General features: G+C 60.5%; 3 protein-coding genes across 3 annotated transcripts; all 3 read right to left on the bottom strand.

Moving 5' to 3' along the window:
• Positions 1-8,592: 8,592 nt before the first annotated feature.
• LOC309881514 (uncharacterized protein) lies at positions 8,593-12,143 on the bottom strand. The gene has a single exon (XM_082767578.1). The coding sequence runs from the start codon at positions 12,112-12,114 to the stop codon at positions 9,559-9,561; it is 2,556 nt and encodes an 851-aa protein (XP_082623704.1). The 5' UTR covers positions 12,115-12,143; the 3' UTR covers positions 8,593-9,558.
• A 2,244-nt stretch (positions 12,144-14,387) lies between these two features.
• On the bottom strand, positions 14,388-16,854 carry LOC309881184 (uncharacterized protein). Its single transcript, XM_082766847.1, has 2 exons — positions 16,751-16,854; positions 14,388-16,250 (listed from the first exon to the last, which is right to left on the bottom strand). The coding sequence occupies exons 1-2, from the start codon at positions 16,760-16,762 to the stop codon at positions 14,625-14,627; spliced, it is 1,638 nt and encodes a 545-aa protein (XP_082622973.1). The 5' UTR covers positions 16,763-16,854; the 3' UTR covers positions 14,388-14,624.
• Positions 16,855-17,738: 884 nt separating this feature from the next.
• LOC309881131 (uncharacterized protein) lies at positions 17,739-21,927 on the bottom strand. The gene is made up of 2 exons (XM_082766734.1): positions 21,724-21,927; positions 17,739-20,569 (listed from the first exon to the last, which is right to left on the bottom strand). Exon 2 carries the CDS (start codon positions 20,562-20,564, stop codon positions 18,837-18,839), a length of 1,728 nt encoding a protein of 575 aa, XP_082622860.1. The 5' UTR covers positions 20,565-20,569; positions 21,724-21,927; the 3' UTR covers positions 17,739-18,836.
• Positions 21,928-22,129: the final 202 nt, after the last annotated feature.

Here is a 22,129-nt window from a genome sequence, read left to right as displayed (position 1 = left end):
CTCGGTTAAGACAGGCAGGGGAAAAAAAAAAAAAAAAAAAAAAAAAAAAAAAAAAAAGAAACAAAAAAACCCTCCTTTTCCTTTTTTCTTTTTTTATTTTCCAGCAAGCAAATTACAGCTGCAAGTGCGGAGACCTCCTGAAGCTCTACCCACAACGCGCTGCCTGAGGGGGTTCTGTACATCCAGCCAGCAAAGCAGCAGGGATGGAGGGTCCCACCCTCCTGCCCTCCCATCCACGTGGCTGGTTAAAGGCTGTCTTCTCTCCCCCAGGGCTGATTAAAAGCTTTCTTCTCCCAGAGCCTTCCCTCCTGCTCCCATCTCCCCTTCCCCACCCGGGTGCTGCAGGACCAGAGGCAGAGCGGAGCATGAGAGCAGCTGGGCCCCCAGGGATGCTGTCTCAGGACTCAGCCCCACCGCTGGGTCAGCCCTTCCCTGCTGGCAGCCTCACACCCAGCCGAGGATGTGCAGATTTGCTGCCAGCTCCATCCCAGCCCAAGCTCGTGGGCGGTGAGGAAGAGGAGCACCGCAGCGGGGCCTCATGCGGTGCACCCCGTGTCCGGCTCCTCCTGCACACCGAGAGGGCTCAGGGCTGATTTAGCCTCCGGAAGCTTTTGTTCCCTTGCAGAAGCACAGTCTCTCTCTCTCTCTCTCTCCCTTGTCCTTAGCCCCTTTTAATATTAAGGTCAATAGGTTGATGATTAAGCAGGAAAAGGGCATGAAGAATCGGCCAAATTAAATCTTGTGTGCAAACAGGTGGGTGTGAAATTTCAATCAATGGCCGGTGTTAGCGGGGACCCCTGGGATCCCGATTTCCCAGGGGAAGGCTGGGCAGCCCGAGGGGGATTTGGTACAAAAACTCCAGACGTGGGAGAATAGAAAAAAGTCTTCTCAAAAACCAATATTGACAAGGTCCCTGTGTTTGCACCCCAGCTTTCCCCGGGAGCACAAAGGGAGGTGATTGTCCCGGGCGCGGTGGGGAGGGGACGCGGGGAGCTCAAAGGTGAACGCTCCCCCCGGCCCCCCAGCCCCAGCCCCTCTGCTTAATCCCCTGCTCGCCAGAGCTTTGAAGTCGCCAGAGGTCGAATATGGGATGTAAATCACGTTAGCCGCGCTGCGTGATCACAACGCCGTGCCAGACAATGCCGTGTCCCCACAGTGCCCGCGCACCCCGACGAGCTGGGACGCACTGGGACACACTGGGACACACCAGGACATGCTGGGACACACCGGGACACGCAGGGCACACCAGTTCAGCCCCCCCAGCAGGCACTTGGCATGGTGCATGGAGTGCAGGCACGCGAGCAGGGACAGGGAGCAGCCGCAGCGGGGCTGCTGATAGCGGGTGGCTTGTCCCTGGGACTCATTAGCAAGGGCTGCAGGCGCAGAGCTGTGTACAACGCGAGCTGTTTGCTGTGGCGTGGGGTACCGGGGCCATCCCACAGCGCTGCACATCTTGTAAGCATTAGCGTCACGTAAGAGCAGGCTGCACAGAAGGATGTGGGGTTTATGGGGCTGTAAAGCGCGCCGTTCCCGTTACAACAACGATGCTGCCGTGCAGAAAGGCGCCCTTTGCGCACGGGGCTGGGGATCCAGGTGTGCCGGGAGGGAACACGGGGGGCTTGGAGGCTCTGCTGTCACTCTGAGGACAGCAGAGAGAGAAAAAACAGGCACAGGACAAGCAGGAGGAGGCACCCAGGAGATGCTGGTGGTACCCGCAGGGCTGGGGGACTTTTTGGCCACTTGGGTGCATGAGCACGATGCTGCCAGCATCTGCCCTCTGCTCCACCCTGCTGGGAAAGCAGCCTCCAGGAGACCTGACAGCAACCCAGACAATTAACCCATTTCCTTTCTTCTTGCCACCACAAATGCACTATTTTTGGTGGTCTTTTTAGCATCTTTTTTCACCTTTTCACACAGAGAACCGCACAGGAGCTGCGTGGCCCTGGTGTTACAGCATGCACCCCCCCCCCCCACCAGCCGGTCTCCAAAGCCCCCGCGGGCAGGCAGGAAATATCTGCTCCCAAAGCTTTTCTCCTTCTGCCTAACTGGGAGGCAGCTTGTGGGCTGTTGTTGTTTTGGTCTGGTTTTTAAACAACAACCAAAAAAATGTTGTTGCTGTGGAAAATATCTGCTCTCCACGGAAAATGCCTCGTCCTCGCTGTACACATTGTGGGCCGTACCAGAAAACATCTGATGTGCTTCCAAAATGACTGGGACATTTATTTTCCTATTAGAGTGGATTTTTTTTTTTTTTTGTTAGAAAACACAGTTTCACCTAGTTTGCACTGACACTTTCTGCCAAGCAAACTGTCCCCATAGCACCCTCCACCTCTCGGAGGTGGCATCGTGCAGCCTTACTCATCCCAGCATGCAGGAAACACAGCCGGCTGCCCTCTTGGGGTGAGAAGATGGAGGAAAAGATGTTGTTTTAGCCCATACATGGTGCAAGGAACAAGCAGTGAGCAATGAAACGCACCCACCGGGCTGCCAGTATGAGCCAGGGTCGGGCTGACCTCGGACGGTTTTGGAAATGCCCTTTTCAGCCCTAGCACGTGAGGCACCCGGTGCTGTACCACTGCTCCTTATCCCAGAGCAGAGAAAGGTCCGGGAGGTAGCTGTGCTGTGGAATAGAAATGTTTAACTATCAGATCTGGAAAGCTGAACTGATTGTGTTCCTGTGTTGCCGGCATTTCACAATGTAAGGTATCAACGGGGCAGGTGATAAATATCTAACGTATTTATATCAGCCACTACAGCTGTCGAGTATCAACATAAATCAAAAGCTTAGAAATTAAGTCAAACCCAGCTCTACCTTTCAGTTTAGCATTTTCCATGATTATTCTGCAGAAATGAACCTGTTACCTTCAGCCTTTGCCTTCAGAGGAACAGCTTTCTGAAGGGAGCCTTACTCTGCTGGGAAATGTCCGGGCAGCTCTGGCAAACATTTCCCCTGCGGTCCCAACAGGCAGCCTTATGGGGAGACAGCTGACATGAGTTGTTCCAGCAACTGAGTCACGTTGGAGGTGGCACGCAGGGTGGAGAGCTCCCACGGCAGGAGCCTCAAACAGCTCGAGCCTGACTGCAGGACTGCAGCAGCGCTAGGGCATCTGTACTCGTTTGGCTGGGCAGGCTGTGCTCAGAGCAAAAACAGTGGTTGTGCAACAGCACAGCAAACATTTCCAGCTGAAACTGCATCGCTTCTGTTCTAATTTGTGGGGAAAAGCCACAACATTTTGCTCAATAGTGAGTCGACTGTCCTTAAATTGAGCCTGCCAGTAGCACGAAGGCTGGGATGCTGACGGCAGCACCCGGGGTGGCTGTCGTGGTCCCTGCATAACAGCTTGAGCTCAGCCCTGCCCTTGGGAGGAGGTGCAACATTCCCAGCTGGGGAACATCCTCTAGTGCTGCACAGAGCGTCATGGCAAAGCCTCAGGGGGCAATCAGGAAAATTGCCCATACCTTCCCACATGAGGCACAGCACCTGCTGCTCCTTGAATATCTGCAGGTTCAGAGCCACCACGGCTGTGTCTGGGGCTGGTGATGAAAGGGATGACCCATCAGCACCCCGCCTGGTGCAGGAGCCAAGGTCCTGCATGGCACAGCATGGCACGGCAAGGCATGGCATGGCACAGCGTGGAAGGGCATGGCACTGAATGGCATGGCAAGGCACAGCAAGACACAGCACAGCACGGCATGGCACAGCATGACATTGCATGGCACAGCAAGGCACAGGAAGCCACAGCACAGCACAGCATGGCACAGCACAGCACGGCATGGCACAGCAAGACACAGCCCAGCACAGCGTGGCACAGCGCAGCCGCTGCACAGCCGCACTCTGCATGGCTTTTTTTTCCCAAGCAGCCTTCTGAGGAAACATCTGCTGTGCCCCCACCCTGCACCAGAGCCGAAGATCAAAATAAAGAACTTTTGTCTTTTTATTAAGCATTTTAGTAAACGTGACTATTACATTCATATTATATTTCCCTGTTTTGTACAAACACGTTTAAGTCAGCACTAAGAGGATTACGTTTATGGCACACCAATCTCTGCTCAAATGGGCTGACTAAAGAAACTCTTGTTAAACAGTGTTTTCTCTAATGCCTGTTGCTTTTCTTCCTTGCCTTAGTGCTCAGACATCTATCCAGGCTCCCTAAATCCACCCTCCTCGTAAGCTTTCAGATCAAGACTCTTCCCCCTCCGCCCCCCTCCGGATCCTTTAATGCAGCTGAAGATGAACATTAGCGCTTGGTTCAACTGCACTGGAAAGGGAAAGGGCAGATTCATCAAAATCTTTATACCTCCATAGAAAAATGTAGCCTTTTGCCTTTCCTCGACTGAATGCCTTTTCTAGAGGGTATTCATTAGGGGTTCGGTCTGTTTTTGCAGACAGCTCCACAGATGTTGACATTTTTTTTCTTCGCTAGGTTAAGACGCCTTCTATAGGCTTTCATTCTTCATTTGTTACTTCTTTATTATCCAAGAGTGGGGGTTCTTTTTTTTTTTCCCCTTTTTTTTTTTTTTTTTTCCTTTTTCCTTTCTTCCCGAGGAGTTGACTCGGCTCTCTGAAGAGAGCAGTGGTAGCCAGCCTCATTATTATCTCGGGCCCTTTTTCATCGCCCCGGCAGGCCGGCCGGGGCCGCGGGGCCATTGTGGCGGAGCAGCAGGTAGCTGTGGCACGGCAGGGTCAGCGCCGCGGCCGCCGCGGTGCCTTTGTGCGCCCGCCTCGTGCTGCCGGCCCCTGGGGACCGCGCTGGGAAAGGTTGGGAGCGCGCCGCTGCGCCTACCTGGGCTGCTGAAGTGGCTGGTTGGAGAGGAATCGACGGATGGCCGGGAGGAAAAAATACAAAAATGGGTTTATAAATGAGGAAAAATAATAAAGGGTGGGGTGGGGGGCAGAGGGGATGGTGTGCTGGCAGGGCTGGCGGTGGTACTGCTGGGCATGGTGGGTCCCAGTGGTGTCACCATCGCCTACAAAAAGCAAACCGGGCAGTGCTGCTGTGTGCCAGTGCCTGGCCACAAGGTGCTGGTCAGGGAGCCACGGGCTTGAGGCTGGTGCCTTTGGGCACCGAGCTATCCAGTTTTGCATGGTGAGCTCTGCAAAGACAGCAATTTGGCTCAGCGTGGGGCTTGGTGCTCCTTGTGCCCCGCTGCCAAGACCAGCCACACCGTGCCTCTCTTGTCACCCTCACCTGCAAACCTGCACCAGCCAAACACTCCATTCCCAGGGCCAGCAAGTATCCCAGTATGTACACCCCAGTCCTCAGAGGAAACACACTGTGTATCTAGAGATATTTCCCCCAAAAAGATCTTCAGGAGGCACACAGGTATTGGCGAAGGCATCATAACCCAAGTGGCACTTCAGGCCCTGCCGTAAGGAACCCGGAGGTAACAGCTCCAGCCTATTCACAGATGGGCTCATTGTGTCGCGGTGCCGCCGCTGGCCGTGCATTATCTGGAGGTAAAGAATGGCCCCGCTCAAAGAGCCTGCGGCCCTATTCCCACACCCCCCAGTGACCGGCCCCAGGCTGCCCGGACACACTCCCTCGGCAGGGCCGTGCGGAGGCCGCAGGGATCTTTATCCCGCCACGCAGGAGAGCTCCAGCGTCCTGCTGGCAGAAATTTGTCTGCAAATTTCCCCTCATTGAAGGCAGCGAGGGCCCCACGGGACACAGGCTGAGAGGAGAACTTGATTAGGGCCGGGGCGGGCGGCGCGGGGAGACGGAGGCGGCTGGCAGGGAGCTGCTCCAGCCCCAGCAGCGCGGCTGCCAGTGAGAAGGGAATATTGATGGGACACTTAAACCCCCACTGTCGCGTTCAGCCCTGACCATTATGCTAAAAGCTCCTGGCATGTTCCCTTTCTGTCATCACTTCAGCAGGACGGCTCGCATTATCCTTGCGCATCATCCCCAGGGATGTGGCACTAAGAGATGCGGGAGCTCAGGCAGGTGCCTCCTCCTGACATCGCTCATGCTGGAGGAGATAAAAGCACGGTGAGACCTGGCCAGGCCTCGCTCCCTGGCACTGATCACCCCGGGATGCCTCCTCCCTCATTTAGGTGACCGGGGGCCTGGTGGCACCAGCAGGATCTCCAGGACAGGGTCTGGCCCTGGCCACCAGCACCTCAGGGCTCTCTCCTGGGGGCTGGACCCCATCTTGCAGGTACCAGTCCCCTGCCCCTCACAGCAAAACCCCAGCCCCAGTCAGGGAAAGCTTTCCTAAACATGCCGAGCGATGGCATCCCTCATTGTGGCTGCTCCTTCTCATCCCTGTTGGTTTGTCTCAGCCTTTGTCCCCCCAGCTCACACACACCCCATGGCATTAGCGATGCAGAGGCGCCCGGCCGCAGGGCCCGCAGCTTTCGCACGAACACTGCGAGCGCTGGGGTTTATAACCCAGAAAATCCGGGCTCTAAAGGGCTCTCCCTCGCGGGGGAAGGAGGCGTTCCGCCCTGCCCAGGGCGACTTTTATGCCATTGTGCCTTTTCAGCATTGCATTAAGGCGGCCAAAGAAGGGGGATTTTTAATGGTTCCCCGGGAACAAAGCGGGAACATTCGGCCCAACTTCATTACAGAATCATCTGAAACGCTTGAGGAGCGTTTCCCACTAATTATCATAAATAGCCGAAAAAAATCTTTCACTCCAAAAGCAGGTTCCATCTGCCCCTCTGTGTTTTCTCACCTCCACTTCAAACGGCACGGCAGTGCCCCCGCACAAAGGGGAGACTCCATCTCCGCTCCCCTCTCACACGGGCGCTCTAAAGAAATACAAACAGGCAGCAGATTAACATAACTTGTTTGCACCTTAAACAAATAGGCAGCTTCCGCCCCTCCGGCTCTCCCGCTGCCCCAAGGGAGGATGTGCCGGCCGGTTTGCCTCGCTCCCGCTCTCATGCCCAAACCCTGCACGGAGCGTGGGCTGGTCCCAGTGCTTGGGCATCCCCTCGCTGCCCCAGCAGCTCAGAGGGCAGCTCAGACTATGGCAGGGGTGTGAGGCCAAGGAGCCCGTGCCGGGGACACTACACGTGCTGGGTGGTTGCACTAGGTGGGTACGTGGCGAGGGAGCCGCTGCCGCAGCAGGGGCAGGCTCCCAGCACCAGCAGCAGTGGGACTTGCCCACGGGGGCCAGGGTTATTTTGAAATTCCCCCCGTGCAGGTGTTTGTTGCCCCCTTCCTGCCAGCCACAAGAAAGGGCTGTCACACGAGGGGCCCCTTCCTGCCCCCCGGGGTCCCCATGTTTCCACCACAGGTACCGAGGCAGGTGGAGGTGGCAGGGGCAGGGCACTGCACCCACAATGATGGGACAAGGAGACTGCAGGGCCCACATCTCCTCTGCACAGAGCAGGAATGGGGCCAGCGAGGGCTGTGGGGCCCCCAGGCCATGCTGGGGACCTGTGGGTCCAACGCTGCTCAGGGGCATGCAGGGTGTCCAGTCTCTGCTTCAAAATGCTCATTGCCTGAGGTTAGCACGGAGCTCAGGAAGTCACAGAAACGAGGAGGAGGTTTACAGGCCTGCCAGCAGCCTGCAGATGCTGCACGGGGATGCTCAGCACTTTTTTTCCAGTCGGAGAAACAGAGGAATCAAGTGCAAAGAGAGCAGAAAGCAGGAGGAGAGCAAAGGGCGGTGCTGCCGCACTGTGCTGCTGCATTGTGCTAAAATGTTTTCTGGGTTCAGAAAAAAAAAATAAAAATAATTAATTGAAGAAAAAATCATCGGGAGCTGCCCAGTGCAGTGGCTGTCCCACTGTGGGATGCCTGGGCTGCCTGCAGCAGGGGACGTGTCAGGGGAAGCCTCTCCTTCCACCGCAGTGAGGTGCAGCCCAGCAGCCACAAGCCCTGCAGGACACGCTGGGCACGGTGCTCCCCGCAGCACACCCTGGGGCTGGGCACTGCCACAGCCCTGTCATTGCCACAGCCTGGCCGGGAGCTACCGGGAGCTGCCTGCTGCCTGCGAGCCGGTGGGGCCAGCCCTGTATTTTCCTTGCAAATTGGAAATCAATCACAGCAGGAAATTCCCCCGCTGGGAAGCCCTGGCTGTATTTTACAGCACTCGGAGGTGTTCCAGGAAGGAAGGCAGGGCCCTGGCGGGGCATTACGTGGCCGGGGAGCTGCAGGGATGCTGGCCATGGGGTGTGCAGCTCGGCAGGGCTGTGACCCTGCTGGACCCACGGACGCAGAGGACAGCTCTGCTCCGCAGAGAGGGAACCGGTGTGTCTGGAGCGAACACGTCCAGCCTGACCCCAGCTTTATTAATAACGAGTAATTAATAGGAGAGCAGACGTGCCTTATGTCTCTGAAGACCTTTTAAGATGTGATTATGTTGTGCTAATCTCGCCCCCAAGTACTTCCCTGTTTAGACTGCACCGGGCCATTAAATACCCACCAAACCAAAGGAGCCCCCCCCAGTCCCACAGGAGGTGCTCGGGGTCTGCTCCCCGGCAGCCGGCCCTGCTTTCAAACCCTCTAAATCAAGCACGAAGCCAAGCCCATATGGGCTGCCAGGAAAAACACTCCCTTCCCCTCACCTGCATCTCATTACCCGCAGTGCCAGGCTCTGGGGCCGCTCGCCGCAGCCCGTGCAGATGTGCTGCCCCCGCTCACCTCCCCTATTTCACAGCCGTCATCGGGACTATGCAGAGCAGCCCGTGACACTGCACAGGCTTAGCAGAGGTGTGTGCGCAGGTCCCCAGTGTGCAGCCACAGGCACGTACCCTAATGCAAAGCACCGTTTCCCCTCCCTTGCTCTTGCATGATGTCCGCAAGAAGTGTCTGGTCCCGGCTGCCTGATGCCTTCCAAACCTACAGGGTCTGGCTCCTTGGGCTTGTGCTGGTGGCAGTGGCAGGGAAGGTGTTTCTGTGCCCGGCAGGAGGTAACAGCCAGTCCCCAGGCCAGGTCTGCAAGGGGAAGGCTCGTTACATGGAGCAACACGCTGGTGAATGGCCCACGTCAGGGACGGGTTCAGAGGCAGCCTCTCCATGTGAGCAAAGTGTCTGGCTGCGCTCAGATGTCACCTTTCCAGGGGACAGGGCAGGCAGCACCCTACAGAGGTTCTGGGGATGCAAGATTTAGAAATTGCATCTCTGTTTTGTCACCGGGTCACAGCGTGCGACCTGCTCCCACCCCGGTCTCTGACCGCCGGCACCGCCTGGGGACCGCGCGCTGCAGCAGGAGGCAGAAAATCCCCACTGGAGGTGACAGCGAGGGCAGCCCTGGGGTGAAAACACTCCTCTGGCCAGCCTTCAGAGCGTGGCAGAGCCACAGGGAAGGCTTTAATATCAGCAGAGAGGAAGCCGAGACAGAGGGGACAGGAGGCAGGAGCGTTGCGGTGGCCGTAGTGATGCCAGCACATCCTGGGGTGCCAGGCTGGGAGGCGGCTGGGGCTGGGCACGGTGCCCCCACACCTCGGTGTGGTGCCCCACGGCCACTGCTCGCCCTTCTGCCCCCCGTGGCCCCGCGTGGCCGTGGGCAGGCTGTGGCAGCCACCGCCTGTGTCGGGATGCCACCTAGTGTCGCTCGGCAGAAGGTCCCATCCAGCAGCGCCGTGGTGCAGGCTCCTCAGGCTCACAGCATCTCCGGGAGCCACCTGGGAGGCACCCCAAAACCACTTGGGTCCTGCGACACCCACCCCTGGGGGACAGCACCCCACTGATACCTCTCCACAGCCCGGCGTGGGCGCACGGTGGCCATCACTCGGACGCTCAGCAGCCTCACTGGTGGCACGGGGGGACCACGGCCACGCGTGGCGTGGTGGAGGAGGAGGATGAGCTTCACCCCCAGCAGCGTGGCCCCCACCTGCAGCGCCAGCACAGCCAGCCCCAGGGCGAGGGAGACGCGGCAGTGCCGCGGGCTGGGCCACAGGGAGAAGGTGCTGGGGTGGTGCCCACCAGGGGACGTGGGTGAGGAGGATGGCTGGGGGCTCGTGTGGCCTCGCAGGGTGGGTACAGGAGGTGCTGGCCTCGCCGTGGGTGCCAGAAGAGCAGGAGGCACTTGTCTGGTGGGAGCTGCCCGTGGGGTGGTTGGCATCGGTGGGGTGGCAGGAGCCAGAGTGGACAGAGCAAGATCTGGGCTACTGGACTCGGGAGGCTGTAGGGCAAGAGCTGCTGGAGTTGAGCAGAGGCTGGAGGCCTCCTGTGGCACAGCTGGTGATGGGGTGGTGATGGAAGCCTTGGGCAGCAGAGTTGACGGTGGGATGGTGATGGAGGTCTTGGGAAGCACAGTTGGTGATGGGTTGGTGATGGAGGTCTCAGGAAGCCCGGCTGGTGATGGGGTCACGATGGAGGTCCTGGGTAGCACAGTTGTTGGCGGGGCACTGCTGGACGTTTTGGGTAGCAGTGTTGGTGATCGGGTGGTGATGGAGGCCTCAGGCATCCCAGCTGGTGATGAGGTCTTGATGGAGGTTTTGGGTAACATGGTTGGTGACAGGGTGGTGATAGAGGTCTTGCGTAGCACAGTGGGTGATGGGGTGGTGATGGAGGCTTCCTGTGCCACAGCTGATGACGGGGTGATGATGGAGGCTTTAGATATCATGGCTGCTGATGGAGCAGTGCGGAAGGCCTCAGCTGGTACGGTTGGCAACATGGAGGAGGTGGCCGTAGGTAATGGCATGGCTGGCAGTGCCATGACAGGAAACGTCACCAATGGCAGCGGGGTCTGTGCTGCAGTGGGCGAGGCTCCGGGTGACAGCAAGGCTGACGTCCTTTGTGATGATGCGGAGGTGAATGGCAGAGATGGGGAGAAGGAAACCGAAGGAGGCAAAGTGGCTGGACAAATTAACTGGTCGTCCCTCAGGGATGCCACCGCCTGCCCTGCCAGGTGGGGTGGAGTCTTGCATGACACTTGGGTGGACAATTTTACCTTCTCGCTGTTCTCCTGGATCCAGCCGTGCAGGTAACAGAGGCTGCAGTCACACCTCCACGGGTTCCCGCTCAGATACACTGAGCTCAGCCTCTTCAGCGGGTCCAGGAGTCCCCAGGGGACACTCTTTAGCTGGTTCTTTCGAAGGTTGAGGGTTTTCAGATTTGGGAGAGGAGCAAAGACCTTGTCATCAAGAGCAGAGAGCTGATTTGTGTCCAGCTGGAGGTCCGAGAGCTTGCTGAGCCCCGTGAAGACTCCTCTCGGCAGGGCTGACAGCTGGTTGTGGGACAAGATGAGTTTGCCCAGAGACGTGAGATTGACAAAGATGCCATCTGGAAGTGTGACCAGGCTGTTCCTGCCCAAGTCCAGCTCCCACAGGTGTGGCATGCTGTCAAAAAGGCAGCAGGGGAGCTCCGTAATGTGGTTTGAACCCAGAGTCAGCAGCTTCAGCTTGTTTAATCCAAAAAAGCCCTGGGGTGGGAGAACCCCGATGAGGTTGTTGTCCAAGAGGAGTTTCTCCAGGTGGGCCAGGCTCCTCAGAAGTGTGGGTGGCAGCGTCCTGAGCCTGTTCCTCTGGAGACTGAGCTCCAGCAGCCCCTGCTGGGCATCCAGCAGCCCCTCCGGGAGGTCCTGCAACTCATTCTCGTACAGCCGCAGGACTTGCAGGTGGGGGAGTTTGCTAAAGACATCTCCAGGCAGAGCCGTGATCTTGTTCCTAGCCAGGTCCAAGAAAGTTAGATTGGCAAGGGAATCAAAGATACCTTCTGGAAGAGACGAGATGGCGTTGATGTGCAGGGAGAGCTCCCCCAGGTGCTCCAGCCCTTCAAAGAGCCCTTTGGGGATGTGGCTGATGTGGCTGTCCCTCAGCTCCAGTCTCTGCAAGCTTGGGAGGTTCTGGAAAGTGCCCATGGCCAATTCTTCTAATGAGGCACCAGAGATCTCCAAATCCCTCAGTTTCTCCAAACCATCAAAGGCTCCAGGTTCAACCACCTTGATCTTATTGCCAATAAACAAAATCTTGGTCAGGCTGGGCATGTACCTGAAGGCACCTTTCCTTACAGCAGTAACGCTGGTTTGCACAAAGACCATCTCAGAAATGAAGGGCTTTGCGATCTTGGGGATCTCTTTGACATTGTTTTTTGTCCCTCTGTAGACCTCCTGGTAGTCCTTGGGCATTTCATACGGATCTGCACTCGGGGTTTGGTCTTGGCATTTATGGGGGTGGAAGAAGAGGAAGAAAATGAAAAGGAAATGCTGGTACATCGTCCTGAAAAAGGGTTTCAGAAGTCAGAGTTGAAGAACAATAAGACCTGCAACCACAGCTCTCAGAACCATCCTATTCCTGTTTGGGCTGTAGGCTCAGATGTGTCCCGATGAAGCTGCTGCCCCTTAGTGCTGCCCCAGAGGGGCCAGGACTCAGCAGGGCCACAGCTCGCTCACACATCACCAGCACCGGCCAGCCCTTTACTTGCTGGCAGCAAACCTGAGATCAGACACGGTCCCAGCAGCCAGCAGACCAGACGACCTTGTGTACACAGCATTTGCCAAAACAAAATTTAGTCTGTGGAGCAGCTGGCATCCCCACAGAATGTAACTTTGGAAAATCTCTCATTACTGTACCTTTAAAAAAGGAGCCAAGCCCTAGCACAGCTGTGAAGCACCAGTCCCTCTCCACGAAGCAGGACACATCCTCCCTCATCTTTCACGATGGCACGAAGCTCACGGGAGGGCTGCCCCAGGTCCCCAGGAGCAGAGACCCTGAAGCAATGATGCCTGGTGCACCCTCTGCCTTCCTCCTCACCCTGCCTCGCCGCAGTTCCCTGGATTTGCTCTGGCCATCCAGCTCAGACAGCTCCATGGAGCACACTGCGCTGGGTGGGCTCCCTGTTGGTGCTTCTCTCAGTTCCGAAGGGTTACCTAAAATGTTACTTTAAATGCCTCCTTTTCAGGACCCCTGCTAATCACATTATATTTTGGCATTAGTTATGCAGCTTTGTCAGATATAAATGGTTGGCTTGTAAGCAGCAACCAAGTTTAGGACCAGGCTCACTAAAAGACTTGGAGATGTCCGCAGATTTCCTGTTTAAAACCCAGCATTTAGGGCCCTGACCGGCAGCTCGGAGCTGAGCTCACTGGCTCACATCCACCAGTAGCAAAAAAAAAGAAAGAGCCATGGGCTGCTTCTCAGGCATCCATCAAAACTAACCACAGCCAAAGCTAACTCCAGGAGGCTAATTTTGCTTTGAAAAGACCTAGATATTTTCTGAAAAGTGTCGAGAGGTCGGCAAAGCCAGGAGGCTGCAAGCCATTGGGTTTGGACAGAAAGGGAGCCCCCATGGTGCTGCACACCCTGGTTCCCTGCACACCCTGGCTGTGATGTCCCTGCCTGTCCCTCTCCCCAGCAGCAAGGACACAGACCAACAGCTCCCCAGAACCACCCTCCTGGCACACTTTGAAGCATTTCGCACCACCAACTTGCCTGAGCGCTCGGGAACGCATCCAGCCGCTGGAGCGCCGCACCGTGCTGTGCCAGGCAGGGGACGAGGGGTCCCATCACCTGGGGAGCTTTATCCACCACCCAGGCACGGGGCTTGGCTTTGCAGGGCTGCTGGAGGTGATAAGCACACAGCACAGAGCCATGGAGAGCAGTCCCACGCACTCCAGGAGAGGACACAGGCGCTCCCAGGTGTTATCTGCTGGCACCACGCGGCTGCTCACATCCAGGGAAGCCCAAAGATCTTCAGGCCAGCCTGTTTTTCCTTCCTCAAGAAGAGGCTTATGTGGCTGAAAGGTGCTGCTGTGAAGCCGTTTGCTTAAGCTGATAACAGTGATGACTTCTGTGGCCCTGCTGGACAGACACACAGTCCTGTCCTGGCGGCTGGCCGTGGGGCTGCGGCTGGCCGTGGGGCTCACCTCTGCTGGGCACCAGCCGGGGGACCCTGCTAAGCACACTGTGCTGATGGAGCAGGCTGGGAGAACACAAAACTCCCCCCTGGTGCCTCCTCTCCCTCTGGGCAGCGGTGGGGCTGAGTTGGTGGGGAGAGGCAGCAACGCAGCGCGCCCCCGAGGGGCACCCCATGCGCCCCGTGGCTGCGGGCAGGCCGGGCAGGACGGCCCGGGGGAGGGCGGCCGGGCTGTGGCAGGGCCCCCCCCGGCTCTCCCCGTCCCGGGACACCCCCAGCCCCGCCGGCCACCAGATGGAGCAGCAGCACCGCGCAGCACAGCCCCAGCCGCAGCGCCGTCGGGGAGAAGGGTTCAGCTGGCTGGGCGCGCACCCACGCGTGTGCACACACACGCACACTCACACACACGCACACTCACACACACACACACACGCACACTTACTCCGCTAGGGCAGCGCAGGATGCTTCCCTTAGGCACCCATCTCCGCGAGGTGCCAAGTCCTGAGGGCAGCACCCAGCGAGCAGCACCCCAGGGACCCGCGCCCCTCGCAACTTGGCCCAGGGCCTCCAGCCACAGCCCTGTGGGATCACAGCCGCCTTCCCCTGCAAGACAGACGGCGCCTTCCCCCTCTGCACCTCGGGAGCAGGCTGCACAGAAAGGATATGTACACTTTAATAATATTTGAAACACACAGGAACGCACGGCTGGGTGAAGGGGCACCACGAGTCCAGCTCCTGCACAGAGCATGGTGACAGTGACCATGGCAGGGACATCAATGCAGGACATGGGGCATCGCTTCTCAGGCTGATTTCGGTGTGGCCACTGCACCAGCAGGATGACCACAAGGAGCAGCAGCACATGCCCGAGTCCTAGGGCGTAGCAGGGAGCCCAGGTGGGGTGGTCACCTCCGGGCCCTGCGCCGTGATGAGGACGCTGACCTGCAGCGTGCCGCAGGGGGAGCGCAGCACCCAGGCACCCCGGTACTCGGTCCCTGGCCCCTCTGCCTGGCTGGGAGGAGGAGGAGGGAGGCGAAGGCTGAGCCGCTGGCAGCTCGTGGCATTGCAGGACACATGCAGGGTGCCCTCAGGGTTGCTGTAGGTGCACTGCCCTGGTGCATCCTCCCCGGGCACCACGTCCCGGCCCTCATCTTTGGCACACGCCAGCTGCCTGTGGGTCACCTCCAGCAGGGGCTGGCCCTTGAGGGTGGCTGGGCTGGCGCAGAAGCCTTGCACGTGGAGGAGGGGGTCAGCAAAGACCTGGAGCCAGCCCAGGAGGTAGGCGAGGCGGCAGTCGCACGCCCAGGGGTTGTCCTCCAGCCCCACGCGCACCAGCTCCTCGTTGGCATCGAAGAAGCCCGCGGGCAGGCGGGGCAGGTGGTTGTGCTCCAGCCCCAGCGTGGCCAGGCTGGGCAGCCCGTCCAGCAGCCCCGGCGGCAGGCTGGAGAGGTTGTTGTGGCCGAGCTGCAGCGTTGTCAGCCCCACCAACCCCTGGAAAGCCTCGGCGGGGAGGCGAGCCAGGGCGTTGTGCGAGAGCACCAGGCTCTGTGCCACAGAGAGGTTGGCGAAGACGCCCGGGGGCAGCGCCTGCAGCTGGTTGCGGGCCAGCGAGAGGTGCAGGAGGCCCGGGGTGCCCTGGAAGAGGGTGGCAGGCAGGGAGGCCAGCTGGTTGCCCTCCAGGCTGAGGAAGGTGAGGTTGGAGAGGCCGGCAAAGGTGTCAGGGCGCAGGCTGCCCAGGGCGTTGTGCTGCAGCTGCAGCCGCCGCAGCGCGCCCAGTCCCACGAAGGCCCCAGCGGGCAGCTCGGCCAGCTGGTTGCCGTCGAGGTGGAGCTCACCCAGCCGGGAAAGTGTCCCGAAAGCACCGGGCGAGAGCCGTGCCAGCATGTTGTCGCTCAGCTTCAGGATGCGGAGGGCAGCCAGCGGGGCCAGCAGCCCGTCGGGCAGCTCGGTCAGCATGTTCTGCGAGAGGTCCAGGGCCTGCAGGTGGCGGAGCGGGTGGAAGATGGCAGGGGGCAGCTCATCGATCCTGTTCCCCCGCAGGCGCAGGTCCTGCAGGCGGCAGACAGAGGAGAAAAGCCCCGGCTGCAGGGAGTGGATGGCGTTGGAGCTCAGGGAGAGCGTGGTGAGGCTGGGCAGCCCCGCCAGCAGCCCCGGGCTGACGGCCGGCAGCGGGTTGCCCGAGATCTCCAGCTCGGCCAGGCTGGGCAGCCCCCAGAAGGCGCCCGCCTCCAGCTCCTCGATGTGGTTGTTGAGGAAGACCAGCTTGGTGAGCGTGGTGCTGGGGCCCAGCGCCCCGCTCCCGATGCTGCTCAGGGCCGTCTCCACGAAGAAGAGCTGGGTGGCGTTCCCCGGCAGGCCCGCCGGGATCTCCCTCATCTTCTCCTCCGAGCAGAAGACCTTGGAGGTGTCGTAGCACTGGCAGGGCGGGGGGCAGGGAGGGGGCAGCCCCCCCACCAGCAGGGACCCCAGCCCCAGCACCACGTAGACCATCACCCTGCGCTGGAGGAGGAAACCAGCATCAGCTGCTGCGGATGCTGCAGGGCCACCAGGCTCACCTGCGCTCAGCCACGCACCAAGGGGGCTCTGCTGGTTGTGGTTTTATATTTTACTGGTTGTATTTTTATACAACCAGTTGTTATTTTATAATTGCCCTTTGAAAACATCCTTCTGGCAGGAACGTTTCAGAGCCAGAGCTTCTGCTAAAGGAGGGAGGGTACGTGGACAAGCAGGGGCTGAGCAGAAACACCCAGACCACCACCAGCTCCCCCGTGCCTGGGACACGTGCTGCTGCTGCCCGGTGACGGGGGACAGTGCCCATCCCGCTGTGACACCCACCCGGGGACATCCCGTGCCAGGGGGTGTGTTGGACTTAGAGCCGTGCCCTGGAGCACCGTCAGGCCTGGCCTCTCCCTCTCGCCACCTGACTTGTTTCCAGCACTTCCCACCCACCCCAGGCCCCCAACAAACCCGTCCCAAACCCCCTGAGCCCTGCTGCTTACCGTGAGCGGCATCTTGGGGACCACCACCACGGGGACTGCCACCACGGGGACTGCTGCCGAGCCCGCAGCGAGGAGCGAGCCCCGCCGAGAAGGGAAGATGTTTTGTGGGGCGGATGTGGAGGCAGCTGACAGAGTGTTCCTGCTGGGGCGGAGCTGCCCATTTCTGCTTATCGGCAACAACAACCTGTGTCCTTGGAGCGCTTCAAAAAACAGCCTGGCCCAGGGGACCGGAGGTGAACGCACGCAGGGCACGGGCTGGTGGCCACGAGTGTGTCCTGGCAGGGAAGTGGGGCCGTGGCCCTGGATGTGCCCCGTGGCTGTGCCAAGGCCCTGCTGCCATCGGTGGCACTGTTCCCACACCAAGCTCAGCGTGTCAGCTCGCTGCAGCCCCCAGGAGCCTCCTCTAACCTCCACCCGGTGCATCCAGGCAGTGGTGGGGTGGCCAGAGGGACCTGTGGACCAGCTCAACTCCAGCTGAGCTCCCCAGGAGAGGCAACCTGCCTGGAGGAGCAGTGCACGACCCCATGAGGGATGCCCTGCAAGGGCAAGGGTTGGAATGGGCTGGGATCAGACCCAGGACGTGGAAGGACCCCTGGGGAAGGAGGAGGGACACTTACGTGCACTCAGCTGGTGATGTGTGGAGAAGCTCAGCACAAACCCTCAGAGCCCTGCTGTGAGGACAGGGCTGCACAGGTTGCAGTCAGCAGCTCTGGCTCCATCAGGGAACTTGTTGAGGTCTCAGCTTGCTCTCCAAAAGCCATCCTGCTGCCGTCGGACAGCCAAGCCCTCCCTTACGCCAGGCCAGCCTGGGCTTTGCAGCCACAACCTCTGGCCCTCTCCCACCCCCAGCAGCCTCACCATGAAGAAATCACTTTGGGGAGGCAGCAAAGCAAAGCTCCTGTCCCTGCTGGGTTATTCCAAGGACACCACTCGCCGCAGAGGAGCAAACAAAGAACTCTTGGCACTGGAGATGGACAACCGTGCTTTAATGGGAGATCACAGAGCAGTACCAAACAGCCCCAAGGCACAGTCCCACGTTTCTAGCCATTGTGCAGGTCCCAGCCCGAAGAAGCATCCCATCACACGCACAAGCACGGGTCTGCCTGTGCCACCACTGCCTCACAGAGCTCCGTGGGCAGCCCACACAACAGGGTTCACACCCACTGCGACCCTTGTCCTGTAGCACCATTCCCGTGCAGCCCAGTGCCGCACGTGCTGCCCCGTGCCCTGTGCTCTGGCACCACTCAGGCACGAAGTAGGGGCACCGCGGGGTGGGAGCAGGGAGAGGAGAGGCTGCAGCTTTGCCGGGCAGGGACGCAGGAGGGCTAGGGGCTGCAGTGCTCGGGACACGCAGGGAGCCCCGCAGCGCTGCAGGCAGGGGAAGCACAAGCATGCGGGGCCGAGAGGCCACCCGAGGCAGGGCAGGGCAGGGCAGGGCACTGCTCTGGCCGTGCTGCCTGCAGGCAGGGCAGGCAGCGTGGACGCGGCCAAGTCACCCGGCTGTGCCGCCGTGGAGGCACAGAGCCTGCCTGGGCTGGGGGCCAAGCGGAGGCTGCCTGGGCCCTTTGAGCTACAAACGCACGCAGCCTTCCTCAGGGTGAAGGCGTATGCCCAGCTCCCAGCCCTGGGTGCTGGCTTCGTGCCCGTGTGCCCCAGCATGGGCAGAGGCTGCAGGCGTGAGGGGACAAGGGGACAACAGGCAGTGTGGGGCAAGCGGCAGGCGTCGCTCCAGGGGATGATGTGAGGTGAAGGAGGAGAGGTCCCAGTGCTCCATGGCCAGGCTGCTGCTCCCTGCTCTGCTCCGGGCAGCCCCTGTTTGTAGCGTGGTCCCCAGCGCCCTGGCTCCTGGCCCTCAGGAAGGGAGCGAGCACAGGGGCTGCGCAGGAGGCAGGAGGGGCTGGGGACAGCGCAGCCGCGGGGACACCGGCGGGTGGCACCCTGCTGCAGGGCAGGGACACGGCAAAGCAGAGCAGCAGAGGGAGACAGGCACGCGGGGCGATGCTGGCCCATCCAGCTCTCAGGTCCCTTGTCCCCGCGGTGAGGGGTCACCCCCCCAGCACCGCTCCCCCCAGGGTCTGCCGGGGGCTCAGGCTTCGTTGGGCGCCTTCATCCTCATCAGCACCACGTGGCTCTTCTTCCTACAGCTGTAAGCCACCAGCGCCACGAGAGCGCAGAGCAGGGCCACGCACACCAGCACGATGACGGCCACCACCACCCCGCTCTGCAGGCGGGTCAGCCCCCAGCGCCCCCCTCCTTCCTCCTCCTCTTCCTCCTCCTCCTCCTCCTGGGACCTGGGGGTGACCAGCAGTGGCTCCGTGGAGGAACTCGCCTCGGTGCCCCCCGGCGATGTCCCCTTGGAGGGGAGGGCAGGGAGCGGGGTGCCGGCAGTGGGGCCGGGCGGGGTGGCCGGGAGCTGGTCCTGCCGCAGCTCGGCGATGGGTGCTCCCCGCAGGGGGGGCGGCTGTGCGCAGAGCGGGGGGGTCTCACCCACCTTCTGGGGGTTGGCCTCCAGCCAGGCGCGCAGGGGCAGGATGCCCTGGTCGCAGCGCCACGAGTTGTTGTGCAGCTTCACCTCCCGCAGGGCCGCCAGCGGGGAGAAGATGCCGGCGGGGAGGTTCTCCAGGGCGTTGGCGTGCAGCTGGAGGTGCCGCAGCCCCGGGGTGGCGGCGAAGAGGCCCCGGGGCAGCGTCTGCAGCCGGTTGTTCTGCAGGGAGATGTTCTGCAGCTTGGGCAGCCCCCCCAGCGCCTCGGCGTCCAGGCGGCGCAGGGCGTTGGAGTGCAGCGACAGCTCCAGGAGCTCGCCCAGGCCCCGGAAAGCCCCCGGGGCCAGCGTGCGGAGCTGGTTCTTGCTCAGGACCAGGAGCTGCAGCTGGGTGAGGTTGCTGAAGACGGCGGCGGGGAGGGTGGCGAGCTCATTCTCGTAGAGCCACAGCTCCCTCAGGTTGGGCATGGGGCCGAAGGCCGCCGGGGAGATATCGCGCAGGCGGTTGACATGCAGGGTGATTTTGGAGAGGGCGCGCAGGGGCAGGAAGATGCCGCCAGGCAGGGCAGTGAGGAGGTTGTTGGAGAGGTAGAGCTTCTGAAGGTTCCCGTTGTGCACGAAGAGCTCCGGGGACAGCATCTCCAGCTGGTTCTGGTGCAGCCCCAGCTCCTGCAGCTCGGGCAGCCCATCGAAGGCGCCCGCCGGGATCTGCCGGAGCCGGTTCTCGTAGAGCCGCAGCACCTGCAGCCGCGGCAGCCGCTCAAAGGCTTGGGGGGGCAGGCGGTCGATGTTGTTCCGGGCCAGGTTGAGCTTGGTGAGGCTGGCGAGCTGGTCGAACACCCCCTCCGTCAGCTCGTGCAGGTTGTTCCCGTGCAGCTGCAGCTCCTTCAGGTTGCTCAGGTGGGCGAAGTGCGAGGGCTCCACGCGCAGCAGCTGGTTGCTGGAGAGCAGCAGCGATTCCAGCTTACCCAGGGGCTGGAAGACCTGCACCGGGAGCTCCTGCAGCTTGTTGCTGGCCAGGCTGAGGTAGCGCAGGTCGGGCAGGTGCCGGAAGGCCCCGGGGCTGACGCGCGACAGGTCGTTCTTCTCGATGCGCAGCCCGATCAGCAGGGAGGCGTTGCCGAAGGACGCCTCGCCCAGCTCGGTGATGCGCGTGTTGATGATCTGCAGGGTCATGGCGTTGGCAGGGATGGGGCTGGGGACGGTGGTGATGCCGGCACCGGAGCACTCCACCTGGGCGGTGCGGATGCACTGGCACTGCTCCGGGCACTGCCCGCGGGCGAGCTGGAAGCCCACCAGCAGCAGCAGCAGCCGCCAGCCTCCCTGCTCCATGGGGCCTGCAGCAAAAACAGAGGAGGAGGCTCAGCACAGCGCTTTCCCAGCCCTGCCAGGGACGGGTGCTGCCTCCCCCTGCGAAGCGGGGCTGGCCGCACGCCTCCCAGCACGGCTAGGGACAGGCAGGGCAGAGCCAGGGCTGCGGCGCCGCGCTGCCACACCACAGCTATTAGTGGCATCCTTGGCGTCCCCCGCGCCCGCTCTCCCAGCAGCAGCAGGAGTGTGGTTTCCTGTTTTGCAGCGAGCACGGTGAGCTGGTCCCAGCAGCACAGCCCCGAGCAGCGGGGAGCCCCCAGCCAGCGGGTACCAGCCTCAGCTGGGATGGGTTGGAAGGGACCTTAAGGATCATCCAACTCCAAACCCCTGCCGTGGGCAGGTCCCTGAGCACAGACATCATCTCGCAATGCCCCAGGGGCACCTTCCCCAACCTGGGGGCTTTGCGTGGAGTAGGGCAGCAGCCTGGTGCCCGGCTGGCAGCTCCTGGTGGCACAAGGCAGGAGGAAACCCATTGCTCCCCCAGGCATGGAGCAGGGCTTGGCCAGGCAGGTCTGGGAGCGCAAAGCGCCGGGGAAGCGCCTGATGCTGCAGGGGAGGGAGGAGCCCTCGGAAAGCCAGCACAGCTTGTGTCTCACATATGGAAACAATATGCATCCCAGAACAGTTTTGTTTATGGCAAGCCCTTTTATAAACTCCACCAAGCGCTTTGCACATCAAAAGCCCTGCTCATGTCACTCCCTGTTAAGCGAGCGTACAGAGCATCCAAGCTGGAGCACGGTTCAGGAAAGACAGCTGTAAACAATTTATCTCCCTTTCTCTTTTTAGGGACAAAAACTTCCAGACCGAGGAGATGAATATCTAGCCCCTCAGCATCCAGGTGGCTCTAACCGCAGGGCCCCTAAATTTTGATCCTGCCCCCTCTCCATGTTCTTTACAGGTTATTATTTAACATACTTTGCCTCTGTAACTATATCAGCTCCCACAATGCCTAAGCAGACTCAGTTTGTTGGAGAACCCCTCACAAGACAAATGTCTCCATCTAATCCAACGGTGCTCAGCATGCACATTGCTCTGCCACGCTCCCACCCCTCAGAGCTGCCCCAGGGGTCTGCGGGCCCAGGGTGATGCTGGCGGGGCCAGCAGCAGAGAGGAGACTTACCCGAGTGTCCTGCAGCCGCGAGCGCCGAGCGAGCACAGCTCCGTGCTGGCAGGAGAGCCGAGTGTGGTTCACGCTTCCCCTCCCAGTATATAACCCGTCCAAATCAATGAATCAGCACAGGGGCAGCGGCGGGGTTACGGAAATCGCTGCAGCAGAGCTGTTTCCAACTCGCGTTTCCTCAGCAAACAGAGCAATTGTCTCGAAGACTGAGATGCTGGTTTCTCACTCATGATCTCACTCACTCACGCCTGAAGAGCAGCAGCCGGCCCCAGGAACATGCTGCACACGGCAGCTGGTGCCCGGGGTGCAGCTCGGCCCTGAGGAGCCCCCAGGACACAACCAGGGGCTGTGACCCACAGAGGCAGGTCCCCTGGGCACCATCCTGCCCCTCGCTGTCACACAGTCA

This window comes from Aythya marila (assembly GCF_965140915.1).
Source record: "Aythya marila genome assembly, chromosome: 9".
Classification (NCBI taxonomy): Eukaryota; Metazoa; Chordata; class Aves; order Anseriformes; family Anatidae; genus Aythya; species Aythya marila.
This window is presented reverse-complemented; position numbering and strand designations above follow the sequence as displayed.

Bases quoted from the DNA above. Each gene is read 5' to 3' on its own strand.
- LOC309881514 (XM_082767578.1), bottom strand. From the start codon at position 12,114: ATGTACCAGCATTTCCTTTTCATTTTCTTCCTCTTCTTCCACCCCCAT.
- LOC309881131 (XM_082766734.1), bottom strand. From the start codon at position 20,564: ATGGAGCAGGGAGGCTGGCGGCTGCTGCTGCTGCTGGTGGGCTTCCAG.